Source organism: Camelina sativa, chromosome 9 (genome assembly GCF_000633955.1).
Source record: "Camelina sativa cultivar DH55 chromosome 9, Cs, whole genome shotgun sequence".
NCBI lineage: Eukaryota > Viridiplantae > Streptophyta > Magnoliopsida > Brassicales > Brassicaceae > Camelina > Camelina sativa.
In genome coordinates, this window is record NC_025693.1 from 22838133 (window position 1) to 22854223 (window position 16091).

General features: G+C 33.0%; 3 protein-coding genes and 1 long non-coding RNA gene across 6 annotated transcripts; 1 reads left to right on the forward strand and 3 right to left on the reverse strand.

Annotated features, from left to right (window-relative positions):
* LOC104711821 (alpha carbonic anhydrase 1, chloroplastic) lies at positions 1108 to 3862 on the reverse strand. Of its 2 annotated transcripts, none has more exons than XM_010428590.2 (6): positions 3718 to 3862; positions 3519 to 3626; positions 3035 to 3356; positions 2563 to 2665; positions 2277 to 2459; positions 1108 to 1514 (listed from the first exon to the last, which is right to left on the reverse strand). In XM_010428590.2, the coding sequence occupies exons 2-6, from the start codon at positions 3592 to 3594 to the stop codon at positions 1320 to 1322; spliced, it is 879 nt and encodes a 292-aa protein (XP_010426892.1). In that variant the 5' UTR covers positions 3595 to 3626; positions 3718 to 3862; the 3' UTR covers positions 1108 to 1319. The 2 variants fall into 2 exon arrangements, with proteins under 2 accessions (XP_010426892.1, XP_010426891.1); XM_010428589.2 differs by having other exon boundaries at positions 3519 to 3629.
* LOC104711822 (cytochrome b-c1 complex subunit 9) lies at positions 7242 to 8792 on the reverse strand. Its single transcript, XM_010428591.2, has 3 exons — positions 8528 to 8792; positions 8203 to 8250; positions 7242 to 7492 (listed from the first exon to the last, which is right to left on the reverse strand). Exons 1-3 carry the CDS (start codon positions 8645 to 8647, stop codon positions 7442 to 7444), a joined length of 219 nt encoding a protein of 72 aa, XP_010426893.1. The 5' UTR covers positions 8648 to 8792; the 3' UTR covers positions 7242 to 7441.
* LOC104711823 lies at positions 10146 to 10947 on the reverse strand. Its single transcript, XM_010428593.2, has one exon. The coding sequence runs from the start codon at positions 10706 to 10708 to the stop codon at positions 10268 to 10270; it is 441 nt and encodes a 146-aa protein (XP_010426895.1). The 5' UTR covers positions 10709 to 10947; the 3' UTR covers positions 10146 to 10267.
* Positions 12316 to 14469, forward strand: LOC104711824. Of its 2 annotated transcripts, none has more exons than XR_002033493.1 (3): positions 12316 to 12658; positions 12853 to 13833; positions 14040 to 14469. It is a non-coding gene; the product is annotated as an uncharacterized LOC104711824 (long non-coding RNA). The 2 variants fall into 2 exon arrangements; XR_002033494.1 differs by having other exon boundaries at positions 14043 to 14469.

The following is a 16091-nucleotide window of genomic DNA, read 5'->3' on the forward strand; positions in this document are numbered from 1 at the left end:
GATATAGTAAGACAAACATCATGGGGCACTAATCGCTGAACAAAAGTGTCATAACTAAACAACTAATAGTACATGTATAGGAAGACTAAATCAGTATTGTGAGTATGAATTAGGTAAGAATAATTCTCTTCTAAAGGGCTTTTTGACCTAGCAATAAGGTTTAGGGTGAATACGTAGTCTTTGCTGCAAAAAGAGAGAAAGAGGTCCATGAGTTTTGCTGAAAAAAAAAAAAAAAAAAAGTTTTGATATTATATAGTATACTTTTAGTATTTTATTTAGTTACGAGAATTATTGTTTGTTTGGAGTTGGCAGGAAAGACAATGACAATTAAGTTGTCACACACTAGTTCTCTTTTTTCTTTCCTTGCCACAATTATTTCTAACCAACACAGAAACAAACAAACCCCCATGTTTAGATTTTTCTTGTTCTCTCCTTCAATCATCCAAGTTCCAACAATTTATATAGTACTACTTATTTTTTTTTCTAACATAAACTAATACTTGTAAATTTCTTCCATATATATATACCTTTATTAAATCTATTTACGTCTATTCCAGATATTTTTTGAAAATTTAGAGACGCATTAGATGTTGCTGTAGAATTGATAGCCACAAATATGACCTAGTTAATGCCCAATTTAGCTTGGAGTCAATTAATCATTTATGCCTTGTAGATTTTAAGTCCAAAATTGATCTATCTATGATTCTTTTCAAATTCAGTTGATGTTATACAATCAATAATGATATATAATAGCAAAAACCAACCACTAAGACAAATTTTCCAACAAATTTTCCAACTTATCGCTTACGTTCATGTTTAACACTTCTTCTTGCGTCTTGCCTTTGGGTTAGTGCAGGGCCGGCTCAACTTTTTTTGGGACCTGGTGCCAAATTTTTATTTTTTTCTCTAAAACTAAGGTTATAGTTGCAATGTTTCAAACTTTATGACCCTAATACAAAATATCTAAAATATAAGGCCTAAAACCTTAAAGAAAAAAATTAAAAATTCAGGAGACATGGTGCAAAGCACCTCCTGCACTGGGTCAGCGCCGGCACTGGGTTAGTGGGATATTAATGTAGCCGTTGTTATCGATAATATTCAAACGTAGATCCAAATTAATTATTCCGACATAGTATTATTAGTTTGATTCACGTTGTTTCAACGTAAGCACATATCTCATATCACAACATTATAAATTTGGAAATCGAAGAAGTAGCAAACAAGAACACAAGTACCACATATATATGATTACTATTTAAAATATTGCTAATTTTACGAATCTAGTTAGGGTTCTAAACAAACCGATAGATAATGTAAAACTAATTTTTAATTGGGTTTCTTCTTCTTATTGCCGGTTTCTTCTTCTTATTGCCGGTTTCTTTTGCGTCGACAAGCTCGTGGAACATCTCCACTCTCCGGCCGTTGAGGGGTTGACAAGGTCTCGCATTGTTCTTGAAAGAAGTATCCAATGGAGATTTGAGTAGTTCTACTTGCTCCTTTGACATTGACCTCACCTGCATTTATTAGTTTATTAAACACACGGCAATATTCATAAATCACGATATCACATTAGTTTGGACCGTTTCCATACAAAAATGTCAAATAAACATGAAACATTGAAACTAGTAGCTAGCTGGGTGTTACTATCTATCAATCGTATATTGACTTCTCTCTGTTGTTTCATTCAAACGTGAATAACAAGTTTGACATAATGGGGTTTTTAGCTTAAAAGCAGGGGTTGTGGAGCCCAAAAGACACTCACATTGGTTGAATAGTCTATTAAATTTGGGTTGAAGTTTGAAACTTTAAATATTGTTACGTACACTATGGTCTCAAGTTCTTGATATATTAATAAGCCTAAATAAAAGTGAAGTTCTAATAATTAAAAAGTAGTAGAGGATTCTCATATGTTTTTTATCCTCCATAACAACAGAGTAACCATGCATTTAGAATTCTAGCATCATCACAAATTTCTATATCCTACTTCCTAAAATTTTAAAATCAGTACAAAAGTAATTTTAGTTTATAAATTTACTGAAACACCAGATCATTCACACCAAAATTCATATATGTAGTAAAATTAAGTGTTTAAAAAACCAGTAACTTTTTTTTTTCTTACTAAACTAGTAAGATCTTCTACTGAATTATTAAAATTTTAAATAGAATGGTGAAAACTTGTGAAATCGACTCAACCACTGAACTACCAAAACTTTAGCAACACACAAAATAAAATAAAAAATGCTTTAAAACCTCCCCTAACAGTAAAAAATATTTACCTTGCCAAGGATGGTCCAAATAACGTTCTCGGAGCAAGGGGGAGTAGTGAGTGAACCAACGTATCTGTAGAACTTTCGTGTCTTACGTTCGATATGTCTTGTGTCTATTTTTCCTACTTCCACTTGAGCTGTTTGGTTCCCTTTGCTTCTCTCTTCCTTTAGCTTCACCAATCTACCCTTCATCTAATCATATTTTCATATTGAAAAAAAACAATAGCTAGTCAAATTAAGTCAATATAGTCACATTAATGAACTGTTGTGTATATATTAGCCCTCATAAAAGTACCTGAGAGAGGAAAGGCTCTTCAGCGCCGATTTTGAAGAGACTTGCCACCACAGCAAAGCTTCCATCTTTTGCTTGGTGTACCATGTGCAGCTCAGCTGCATATCTAAGTCATTTTTGTTTTATTTTAGTTAATTATTATTATGAACACTTTTATATTTCTTAAAAGAAAAAAGGAATTTCAATTAAAATTATATATAACTCAAAACCACTTGCAAATGGGTTTTGTGACTCTATGACTATGGGCTTCACAAACCAGACACATGGAAATAGTATCCCTGAAATCACTTGCCAATGGGCTTTGTGACTATATGGAAATACGAATAGTTTTGGATTTTTTTCTCAAATATTGAGTAACAACAAATTGTCAAAAAAAAAAATTTTGATAAAAAATTGGCATTTATTCCAAACTCGATTATTTTTTCTTTTATTTTACCGTAATAAAGAGTTCAATGAAAAAAGAATAGGGACTTACTGGACTCCATGAAGATGATGTTCAGAAGGAGTGTGCCAATGCATTTGCACTAAGGTATAGTTCTTATTTTCTATGATCACATCTCCTGCTCCTTCCGCGAAGACCATCGCAACATTACAGACGTGGTCAACTAGCGTTGCGTTTGTGATGAAGTAATCTCGGTGTAGCGATTCCAATTTACGGTTATAAAATATTTGTCTCTTTTGGATATCAATCGGAGATTGCAATTTACCGACCGCGCATTTGGTGAAGTGAGGGTTTAGGTGTCCCCATTGATTTGGTCCGTTTTTGCCTCTATATCCAAAACCTACTCCTTGTGTCTCTGCACATTATAATTACCAAACCAATTTAGTGTTAAACAAAAATCACATGTGCATCCTCTTATATATGTATATCAGTATATGTAATTACTTGAATGTATATAGTATATAATATATATGGATGCCGATGGAGATAAAAAAAAAACAAAGGGCAATAGCATTACGAGCATCTGAAGGGGCAATGCAGAGGAGGGCCATGGCGAAGTAGGAGATCGTAATCATCATCGTCTTGTTCTTCATCTTGTGTTTAATTCCAGTTTTGTTGAATAAATCTGCTAAAAAAAGGAGAAAAATATTTCAATTTTAAAAAATAGATTAATGTTTCCAAAACTGTAAACTAAGTAATGAGTTTGTTTTCTAAACCTGTGGAGATTTTATTGTGGTTTATAAGATTACTGCATGGCTGACAAGACTGGATTTATAGCACTCTCTTCTGACATTAGTTTTTTTTTCTCAAAAGAAAAAAAAAACCAATAAAGAAGAAATATAAAAAGTTGAAAGAGATTACCTAAAATCATATGCTATCCAAGCGAATTTCTGTGGTTATATATGCTCTAAAAGAAAAAGCATAACTTAGGATTGGTGAATCACATTATACTAGGTAAACAAACCGCACATACATCGGATAATTCGATTCAAATAAAATTATTATGAGTAAAATTATTATTTGAGATATAAGAATCGTTTATATAAAATAAAATATGTAACTAATTTACTAATTTTTATTATTATTCAAATTTGTGACTATTTTGTCTAAAAATACATTTCACCTGTGAAATTTTTGAATGTAGAAAAGAATTTTAATCTGGTGAAAAATTTTGTATAAACTTTATTTTCATAAAATATGAATAATTATCAATTTTTAAAAAAATAATATGTTGCTTTTTAGAGAATAGTAATATAGTTTCAAATTAAATTGCTACAAATAGTTTTAATTTATGTAATAAATTTTGATTTAAATCTATAGTAGCATAGATGTAATTAGTATAGTTAATGAAGATTATTTGCTAAAATATGCTTAGAGCTCTCTGGCGACGACACATCATCATTTTTTTCAAGAATGTTTTTCTATTAATATATAGGGGATATGCATAAATTACTAATAAGTTTTATTTGGTCAACAGTAAAATAATTATATTAACTATGTTGTGTATTTTATAAGATACTATATTCGAAATATGTAGTCAACTTTTTGGGTTCAATGTTATCTTATATGTACATAAGTGGGTCAATTTGGTTACAAGTGTTGACCAAAACAAATGTAGTAAAACTATATCTTATATATTATATAGTAATGTAGAAAACATTCTGAAAACACTTCAACAGAACTTGCCATGTGTGACATGTGAGCTTGACATGTGTACAATTTGTTTCTATTAAATTCTCTTTTAGATTCAAATACATTATTATTCAATTTAACACATCATTATCTAATTTAATATATCTATAATAGTATTTTTGTAGAGTGTTTTGAAAACTATTAGACTTGAATGCCATTAATTGTTTAAATTCATATCCAAACAACTTTAGTTAACTTTCTCTATTATTCTTGTAACCAAACACAACTAAAGTATTTTAAATATCCGTATATATAATATTTTACAATTAATATAAATATTTAGAATATTTATTCTAGATTTTTTTTCTATCATCTTTGTTTGAATTTAATTTTTAATTAATGTGAATCATCATATGATACATAAAATAAAAATGTATTTCTTTATGCATATATTGTGATTTGAATTTTTTTAAATGGACATGTATTACTCAATTTATATAAGAAGTGTGAGTTCAACATACATATATAGTAAACTTGGAGAATCAAACTGATGATGATGAGATAATAATCGGATTAGCCGATTACGATGATGCAAGATTTTCAAAATCGGAGAATCAAACTGATGACTATACAGAGATTGATGTAAATCGATGATGATGATCAGAAAATTTTCATAACCAGACAAAGATTTGGTTCAAACGAACTCTATCATCATGATTTTAAAGAAAAATCGAATGAACATATGTATCAATTGTACCTTGTTCTTCATTGACGAAGCCGAACCAGCCTTGTTCACTTCGATGTTAGAAGAACGAGCTTCCTAAATTTTCATAAAGAGATGAAGATTTGGTCAACATACATCATCATTACTGATATATTTAAACTTAATAAAAAATTTAAGATTATGAATATTTAATAATATTAAATTTTTAAAATAATACAGACGAATTATATATATGACGAGACGATTTAAATCAATAATAATAAAAAATATATATAATTAATTTGATACTTTAATATGGGTTAACAACATCAATATAAAATAAATCGAATCAAATTGATTTAATAAAATTGTATTAAAAAAAAAAATTTACGATATACCGCTGATTATATACTAATTCACTAAAATTAATAAAATAATATATTAATAAAATTAATATTAAAATATATATTAATAAATTTTAAAAAAACTTGTCATACGGTATACCACCAGTCATAATCTAGTATCTCATATGTTAATATGCTATATGTGTTCAAGGATGTTTGTCAAAATCTGTTTTGGAGGAAACAAAATAGCAAAAGTGCTAAACTATGGTAAAGAGGTGAGAGCCTAGAGAACACGCTAACGTCCATCAAAGAAGTAATATTAGATGTAGAAGGCATGTCAAATAATTGACTATAAACTTGAGTCATGAATTTTTGTTATATATAGTGGTGAATAGACATAATGAAATGCAAGAAAAAAGTGATTATAAACTACATATTTTTCTTTTTGTTAAATCTTTTGAAAGAAATGATACTTTCAAATGTTTTATTTCATGAATCTGATGCGAAGATAACCAACGAAAGTTTTTAAATGTTTTTCTTTTCTTTTGTAAAGCTTTAGACTAAATAATTTTCTGCTTCAAAATATTACATACAACATTGTCGATATCAAAACTTTAGCGAAACAAATAATTGTCTTATCCTTTCGGTGTGTGATACCTTTTCGTATAATCCACAGATGGTGCCTGCCCCAACAAAACCCACCTCCCATTTTTCTTTCTCCCCACTTCGTCTTATCGAGAGAATTTTTCACTGTTCCCATTTCATTATTATTAAGTTTATAACTATATATAAAATATTAGCACAAACAAATATAAATGAAAAAGGAAATTTCTCTGAAAATGTAAAAGAAAAAGTGAAACATGTGATGTGATGATCAGGTAGGGCATAACATAACGGTATCAAGACAAAAATGCCTTCGGAATATTCATTTGTCCATTACTCCGACCACAAAAACATCGCATTTGCACCAACTCCGATCTTTAAATCTCTTCTCGCAACAAAACAAAACGCATTATTCGGATCTATGGATGGATAGTTCCACTTGGTTTGCCCATAACGATCCTTTTTTTCTTCTTCTAAAACTTATTTGAATGATATGATTGGTTTGCACGATTTGATCTTCGCTATATCACACATGCATGGCCTTCGAAAGTAGTGGTGCAAATTGTGTGATTTACCATAAAAAGATCGTCAAAATCTAATCTTTAACATTTTGCCCCACAGCTTAGTCTTAGTGGAAGTCTTCAAGCTCTCTCTCGTGCACAAAACTGAACCAATGTGGTTTTGTCTGTTTAATTCCCACTTAAAATCATGAACACGATTCTTCTATCGACAGTGACTTCTCTGGTTATTCTTCAAAGAACTCTTACAATCAGTGAAAATGAATTTGACCCCTCTCCTCCATGATTACATTTTCTAAAAATCAGACCTCAGAATATGGACTGTCACATTAAAAGTGACGCTTCAAGTAACCAAAGGTGAAGAATGGAACTTTCATGAATGGGAAATTTAAGTGGAGTTTGCTTTAATTAAGGACAACGATTTGGTAATGCCAAACGACGACTCAAGATAATGTTTATCATATTCCACAATGCAAAAAAATTCAATTTAATCAGAACCAAATAGCTTTTAGGTTGAAGTATGAATCATTCCAATGATTTTATATTTATTCAACAAAGAAAAGAGAGACTTGGAGTGCAAAACAACATGGAAATTTCCATTTCTTGCTTTTGGTCTGAGAGATTCAAAAAGGAGTAAATCTCATTCTTCTACTGGCCTTTGACCCAACACAGAGATGTCTTCGTACCGTTTCTGCAACATGACAAGAATATCATGTTATGAGTAGTAGATATACTGAGACAGAAAAAAAAGCATGAAGGAGAACTACCAGCACAAAACATACCAGGTGAATTATCTAAATTCAAAAACATAAGCTAAAACAGGCGAACCAAGAATCAATAACAGATTCAAAATTAGCTCATTAATTACTCTACAACAAGTATTCAACTATTAATTAGTCGAACTAAACAGCTAGCAGAGATAGGGGAAGATTAGGGCCACGATTCGTTCTTTACATTTGCATTTGTGTTTACTGTTTATGTTACCATGAGAAATTAACAATGTTAAGGTGTAATATGAAAACTTTGGCGTTTAAGCTTAGCAAAATCATGTCCTGCGACTAATAACATAAGAATGTTTAAGCAGAATTGTGACCATTTCTATATCAAAATGGGCAGTACAGAGAATGGAGAAACAAACACCATCTAAACTCTAATTCAAAAGACCACAAGCATTAACAACAGCAAGAACATCGAACATATTGGGAAAAACTGATTGATTTCTATAACCCTATAAGAAAGTCATTTTCAATGTAAGGTATATTACAGTCAAAGTTCAGATGCAGAGTATCCAAAGCAACTGACAACAGGATTCAGGCATTGGATTGCATAAACAGGATTCAGCAATCACAACATATCAACACCCAAAGACGTCGATTCAAAAATCAAACATAGATAACATACCCCAACGTTGTTGCGTTCCCACAGCTTATGAACACCGTAATCCACAGCCTGCAAGAACACATGAACCCTTGTGAACATCAAAATTACACAAACTGAGACTCAAAACTCCTTTATCTGGTTATGAAAACCCCAAAATCTAAAAGTGTTGACACCAATTTCTCTCAGAATTGCACAAAAAACTATAATCTCCAGCTCTCTATTGTAGATCGATTAATCTAAATCCAATAGCAATTCGTATCCAATCAAACCATAAACACAAAACAGATCCGGGAAGATACGAAAGCTGATAAGATACAAAACAATGAAAAAGGCTCTGATCTCTCACCCGTTCGCCAAAAAATGCGCCGGCGATGATGAAAGTGACGTAGACGGAGTTACGGCGCATGATAAGCTTGTAAAAGCTCTCGAAAGCGCCTTTCTGATTTCTCCGAGCAGCGTACTCCATGGTTGACTCGTTTGTTTTTTTTCAGGCACCTGAGATCTCTCTCTTACGTATTTTAGGGTTAGGAAGAAAGCGATCTACAAACAACAATGGCGAGAGAGCGTAAAGACGATGAGACTTCCGCAACGAATCAGAAATGATTCTCTTTTTTGTTTGACTCATTCGTATCTGGAAAAAAACCTTATGGGCCTCAATTATTTGGCCCAATAGCCCATTTAGTCTGATGATAAATTATATTATCTTGTAAACAAACTTATCTGTATTCAAATGTTGTTATTGGGTATCTGGATTAATGAAGACTTGCACATAAGAGTGATTATCACATTAAGAAAGCAGCACATTCTCACTACGCAAGACGCACATGTAGTGTGTGATAACTGATAACTAAATAAGTTCGTTCCATGATACCTAAATAACTGAACAAGATTTATTTCTTCTTATGAAGGATGTTATATTGTACTTGAATCTTTCTTGACCACTTGTGTACTCACAGACTCACATGTGCCTTAGCTTATGACGCAAAGATAGGCTAATATATATAAAAGATAAGTTTTTTTTTTTCTTTTAATTAAAGGTAAGTTTTGAATTGGACTTATCAGAAGTTAAGAACATGATTGGGTATATGTTTCGGCACATGCATATGGAAAACAAACATTTGGGAAATGGGCAAATGTCACATTCAGAAATTGAACTTTTAAAGAAAATGCTTATCCAAATTAAGTTCTTATCAAGGTTTGAACAGAGGCCTTAGTCACCAAGCAAAGCAAAGAGTATAATCCAACAATAGAGAACCAACCTCTTCTAAAATGTAGGACAAAACATATCAAAATTAATTTCTGGAATTTGAAAATATAGAGATATATTCTCTTAAGATTCATGAATATATGCATATAGATATAGAAACATATATACAAAATATTTTTTTTGTTATACCAGAATTTTATTTACTGAATTATATTTTAATATAAAAAAAGTTTTTGGTCATCTGATATTATTGATTGATAAAACTTGGAAACATACATTGTGAAATACAACTTAAACTGTTGGAAGATAATGCATCTCCGAAGTCTAAAGTCCAAACAAAAGCCGATGGACAAAGAAACAGTTCCTGAAGACAAAGTTGGAGAGAAACAAGAATTTTCCTGAAACTAAGTTTATGCAAAAGAACCAACTAGAATTACAAAACAGAAAATTTTTAAGACGAAAACGAAACGAAGGATAAATATTGCTTTTTTTTTCTTCTAAACTTTTTGAAAAAAAAAAACCTTATACCTTTTGCCTTTTATGAAACCGACCTGATATCTATTCCCTGGATCAGTGGATAGTCAGCTATAGTTGTATTGTAAATGTGACAATCTAAACGATCGAATCACGGATATACAGTAACAGTATAATAAAAATGTCAGAATATGCAAAGAAACACACTCAACGCAATTTGCAATGTCCTCTAAAATTATCATTATGAGTAAAAGTCTAGATCACTAATATATCACTCAAAAGAAATTTGCAATGTTCTCTAAAATTGTAACGTAAAACGTTTAGATCAACAATATATCAATAGTGTCTTATTATTGAAGTACAAGAACCACATTTTCTGTATATATACTTTAATATATAAAAGATTCAGCGTAAGATCAAGCAACGACTGTCTAATCGTTGTAACCCACGAGAAGCTGTAGCAGCTCGCCTAGCTTCCTCTACAAGAGCAGCACGTGCAGAAGAGATTCCAGCAGGGACTAGACAGGTGTCGAACGTTGAACAGTCGATCCAATCCTTAAGAAGCTCTTCTTGTCCCCATATCTCTGGTATCCAAACCCTACCGGCGATCTCTTTCCGGTGCTTCTTTAACCTCTCTCTCCCACTGTCCAGTCTCTCTTCTTCTTGATTCTGTTTCGGTTTCTTCTCTTCAGCCGAAGCTAGATCTTTCTTGTCGGAAACAGAAGAAGCTGCTTCGTCGGAGGAACTTGGCGGATCTTGTTTGGTTTGTTCGGGAAGATCAGGCTGAGAAGATGGACTGATCGGGTGGGCCATTGGAGAAGACGTCGTATCATCGATGTTTGTCATGGTTATACACAAATAGTAAAGCACAGATTCAGATTCTTGGAGGAAACAAAAAGATGAAGAGAGATGTGTGTTTTTTGTTTGTGTGTTGAGCGATTCGGTGTTGATAATATGTATTTTTTGGTGGGTTTTGTAAGGAAATGAGAAAATCGGGTGGGAGGTTGTGTTACACGTCGACGTAAGTTGTATTGTTTGGTGAATTTTCTCTTTTTCGCTTTTGTTTTATTTGTATGGTAAGTGACAACTTTACGTGTCTTTTTTTGTAGATTGGATTGCTTTGGCCCTTAATTTTTGGAGCCTTAATAAAATAAATAAATCATCAAAATATAGAAATTAAACTATTGATTAGACATTCCTCTTAAGTGTTTATTTTTGTGCAAGTGGTTAAGGCTTCACATATGGTGTTATATTATTTATCAGTTCAGAGTAAAACTCTCAATTAGTGGATCCTTAAGGAGAGATTTAAGAGAGAAGAAAGTATTTTGGACAAAATAGTGTTTCATGAAATTTAAAAATATTTGTCAACAGATTTTAAAGAATCTTTGGTTAACATTCAAAATGAAAATATGTAAAGAGATTCAGGTTTTCAACTCTTAATATGTTGAAATATTTTTTGGGGCTAGTATTTCGTGAATATTCATTAGTTATGTGAATATAAGAAAGCATTCAAAGCGTTTAGATTTTTCTTGGGAGGATCATGAGGCTGATGTTGATTTAGGATTTATTCCGATGAAATATGTTTAGGTGGGGATACATCGAAATTAACTGATCCTGATAATGAAATCTGCAAAATATATATTCTAAAAAAAAAAAAAACTTAGAAGAAATTGGTTTCCGAACGTTTAATCGATAACAAAATGGCGAGAAAAAACAAAATCGGCTACAAAAATTAAATATTATTTTTTTTCAAATATTTACATAATGATTGACATATAGATGTTACAATTTACAAGAGCTTTCTCACGTGTCATTTATACGGAATTCATTTGTGTCTTCGATACATATTTTCTTGGCCTCTCATTGAATATGTTCATGTAAATTATGTGTTGATCAATATTTGAGATTTTGCTTACTCTTTTTACACTTTGATCCAACAAGAAACTAAATAGTAAATACAAGAAATTTAATGTATCTTTCTACAGAGAGCATATACGTACCATCAAATGAGATATATGTGTGTCCATATATATATACATGACTGTCTGATGTAGATGTAGAATTTATTGAGATGGACTATATATTATGTGTCGTGACTCGTTTAGTGCAGACGTTAACATTTAACCATAATTTTGAAGTTTGATTTCATATGGTCCTCTCGTTTCGATATTTTCTGAAATGCAAGTACATAGAAGACGTAAACTTTCGTGATGCACAAAATCAAATGTGTAGAAGAGAAAGTCTTCTGAGCTGTTATGAAAAGGGACTTTAGAGATAATATCTTGCGCAAATTCTCTTTGCTCAATCGAATGTGGAAAGTCTCTCTGATCCCTGAATTTGTCGAAATTAAATCATTTTTTTTTATATGACTTGGGTCTAATTTGTAACACATACGTCAACGACAAACAGTGAAACGTTCAGCCTACAATATATATATATATATATATATATCGGAACCTACAAAAGTCTTGCATCAAATTACCCAGCTAGGTTCATAAAATTTAGTATTAGCCAAGTCTTTTATTTGTTTATTCAGAAGATGTTACATAGCTGATGTACCAAACCGCGTTTTCACAGCAAACAAAAAGTCGTCAAAGTTTAAATAACATTTTCTTTTGTTTTATCCACTATACGTTTGATTTTGTCTGCTTCAATTTTTATATATGTACACCACTCTGGTCGACTCGGGAGATAGAAGAACAACGAAAATGAAGAAAACAACAACACAAGCTTTTCTTCTTCTATGCTTGCTTCATATATTTCTATGTCTATCATTTCAGGCTCGTGTCCACGAAGGTCAGTCTCATCTTATTCCACAATAAATTTTAGGAACGTTTTGAATGGTTGCATTTGACGGGACGGTTAAATCACAAAAATAGAATGGTCTAGTTTACAATGGGTCCGTGTAAACTCTCAAGTAACTGTTTTTTTTATTATTCTTTTTCTTAATCTCTAATTATGAGGTTAAATAAACTTATTTGTGTTAAAAGGTAGACATGAGATATGCGTAAGACCCTCCCCACCATGTGGAGATTCTCCTAAGGGAGGAAGTGAAGATCCGGGACATACGTATAAAAAGCCTTGCAAACCCATTCCAAGACCACCCCCTCCTGGAGATTGCTAGCAGCCTAGCAACGTTGAACTTCCACGGCCTCTCCTTGAATAAGTTAATAATGTAATTATGTGAATAATTTGATATATTTCTTACTCTTTACACTTTGATCCAGCAATAACTAACGATGTAGAATTTATTGAGATGGAATATATTGTGTGTCGTGACTCGTTTGGAAGATTGACGAAGGATATATTTAGTGCAGACGTTAACATGTAACCACACTTTGCACTCTGGATCTTATATGGTCCTCTCGCTTCGATATTTTCTGAACTAAGTACGTAGACGTATACCCGAGTGATCCGCAAAATCAAAATGACTTGTTTCTTTATTTTAAGTAATACCATCGTATTTATAATTATACACATAGATCTCATTACCTTTGTTTGTAACCAGTGCCGGCTTAGCACATGTGTTAGGGGTGCTTGAGCACAGAATCCAAGGGTTCTATGTTTACGTATTTTCTTTTTGCATCGTATCAACGTATCTAATCAATGTTTGAGCCGGACCTTTTTGTAACAATTTATAAGTTTCTCGAAAATTTGCATCACAAGTAGACTAATTCATTTTAGTTAAGTCATATCTTTGTTTATTGAGAAGATGTTACATTACATATCGTTGATGTAGAAAACCGCGTTTTCACAGCAAACAAAAGAAGTCGTCAAAGTTTGACTTCTTATTTATCTATTCACCCAACGTTTGATTTTGTCATGCTTCAATTTTTATATATACATGTACACTACTTGTAGACATGGGAGCTAGGGAGAAGAACAATATATGATCATGAAGAAAACAACAACACAAACTTTTCTTCTTCTGTGTTTGCTATGTCTATCCTTTCAGGTTCGTGTCCACCAAGGTTAGTCTCTTCTTCTTCTTTTTTTTTTTTTGTAACGTTTTAATTGGTTAAACGGGACGATTAATTGATTTTTCCCGAAAATAAAACGGTGTGGTTGATACAAACTGATTAGTTCGTGCCTATTATTACAACCATTTGAATACCCTTATTAACTGTTTTTTCTTTTTTTAAAATCTCTAATTAGAATTTTAAATGTGTGTTAAAAGCAGCTGAGCCTGCGATATGCGTAAATCCCTCCCCACCATGTGGAGGTTCTCCTAGAAGTGAAGCTACGAATGATGAAAAGCCTTGTAAAACCATTTCAAGACCACCTCCTCCTCGAGATTGCTAACAACATTGAGCTTTCAAAAGAAGCCCACCACAGATATAATAACATCAATGTTTTGTTTATTAACCATATCTTCCAAGACTAATTTGTTTGCAAGCTGTGCAAACGATATCACTTAACTTATGCCTTATCATCATTTCTTTCCAAAATTTATGTATATTGGTCCCAAAAAAAAAGAGAGATAATACTTAGTTAATAACGATATATGTTACTACATATATCGCTTCTTGTAAAATTCATGCACCTATATGATTGATTTAAACAATTAAAAACCATATAAGCCTCATCATCATAACATATAATTTGTCTTTGTAGATGTCATATTTATTGAGATGGGATATTGTGATTGTGCCGTGACTCGATCGTGAAGGGGTTCTAAGGATTTTATGTGGTGCAGACGTTAATATGTGACCACACTTTGACCTATATGGTCCGCTCCTTTTGACATTTTCTAAATTTACCCTGTTTATAGTTGATCAAACATTCATACATTCATGTCGAAAAGTGATCAATTTAAAAACATTTGTTTAACGACCATATGTGAGCAGTGCAGTACCCAGTTGCAGAATGTGGGTAACGCTGCTGAAGCTCTCACGGGTGCACTGCGACCATCTTTACCAAGGGCTTCAAAGGAGGGTCACAAGTTTCTGTCAAAAGATGTCCAACAGAGCTCCAGAATTCAACCTCCTGGAGTGATGAAAACTCGTCAATCCTCAAAACCTCTCTGATGTCGGGTTTTTTCTGGAATATCCGTGGATTTAACAAAACCGAAAAGCATAGAGTCGTCCGAGAGTGGTTGGCTCAAAGGCAATTTGATTTTGGTTGTTTACTGGAAACAAAGGTGAAGGTGAATCGAGCGGACAGAGTTGTGCGCTCTGTATTCGCAAACTAGTCTGTACTTTCTAACTATGAAGAGCACCGTTTAGGCCGGATTTGGGTGGTGTGGAGGAACAATGTGAGAGTCACCCCAATTTATAAAACATCTCAACTGATCACTGTATCGGTACTTTTGGATGACAGACAAAAAGAATTTTTTGTTTCTTTTATCTACGCTGCGAACCTTGCTGCAGACAGGAAGTCTCTTTGGGAAGACCTGAAACACCATCATGATTCCCCTTTGTTTACGGACAAAGCATGGATCCTTTGTGGTGACTTCAATGATATTCTTGAGGGAGATGACCACTCTCTGTATGGCACTCATCCCTCTGTTTCCCCTGGTATGCGAGATTTTCAGGAGTTGGTTCGACATTGTGAGCTATCGGATATGAGTTACCAAGGACATCGGTATACATGGTGCAACAAACGACAAGACGGGGTTATCTGTAAGAAACTGGATAGGATCTTAGTCAGTAAGCAGTGGATACAACAATATCATCAGTCCTATTCCGTGTTTGAGCCTGGAGGTTGTTCGGATCATATGCGTTGCAGATTTTATATTGCTGGGGAAGCCAAAAGGGTTAAAAGACCTTTTAAATTTGTTAATGCAATTACTACTCATCCGAATTACCAAACAAAGATTGCACAGTGATGGAGTGCCTCTCCTCCTCTTTTCCACTCTACTTCCGCCATGCATCGTTTTTCAAAGAAGTTAAAGGCTCTGAAACCCCATCTGCGCCTCTTGGGAAAGCAAACCATTGGTAGTATCTCTCTTCGCACAAAGGAGGCTTATAAGCGTCTTTGTGACTTTCAGAAGCAGACAATGGCTAACCCCTCATCGATTGCAGTCTCTCGAGAGGCAGAGGCATATGAAAAATGGAAAAGACTTTCTGATATTGAGGAAAGCTATTTGAAGCAGAAGGCAAAACTTCATTGGCTTAAGGTTGGTGACCAAAACAATAGAGTTTTTCATGCTTCAGCTACCATGAGGGAGTTCCAAAACAATATCAACGAAATACAGTGTGATGATGGGACCATTGTCTCTACTCAAGAC

Bases quoted from the DNA above. Each gene is read 5' to 3' on its own strand.
- LOC104711821 (XM_010428590.2), bottom strand. From the start codon at position 3,594: ATGAAGAACAAGACGATGATGATTACGATCTCCTACTTCGCCATGGCC. The intron at 3,357-3,518 runs GTAATGCTATTG...TATAATGTGCAG, and splicing joins CATTGCCCCTTCAGATGCTC to AGACACAAGGAGTAGGTTTT. The intron at 2,666-3,034 runs GTAAGTCCCTAT...AAAATGACTTAG, and splicing joins CATCATCTTCATGGAGTCCA to ATATGCAGCTGAGCTGCACA.
- LOC104711823 (XM_010428593.2), bottom strand. From the start codon at position 10,708: ATGACAAACATCGATGATACGACGTCTTCTCCAATGGCCCACCCGATC.
- LOC104711822 (XM_010428591.2), bottom strand. From the start codon at position 8,647: ATGGAGTACGCTGCTCGGAGAAATCAGAAAGGCGCTTTCGAGAGCTTT. The intron at 8,251-8,527 runs GTGAGAGATCAG...GTGTTCTTGCAG, and splicing joins GCGCATTTTTTGGCGAACGG to GCTGTGGATTACGGTGTTCA. The intron at 7,493-8,202 runs GTATGTTATCTA...GTCATGTTGCAG, and splicing joins GGGAACGCAACAACGTTGGG to AAACGGTACGAAGACATCTC.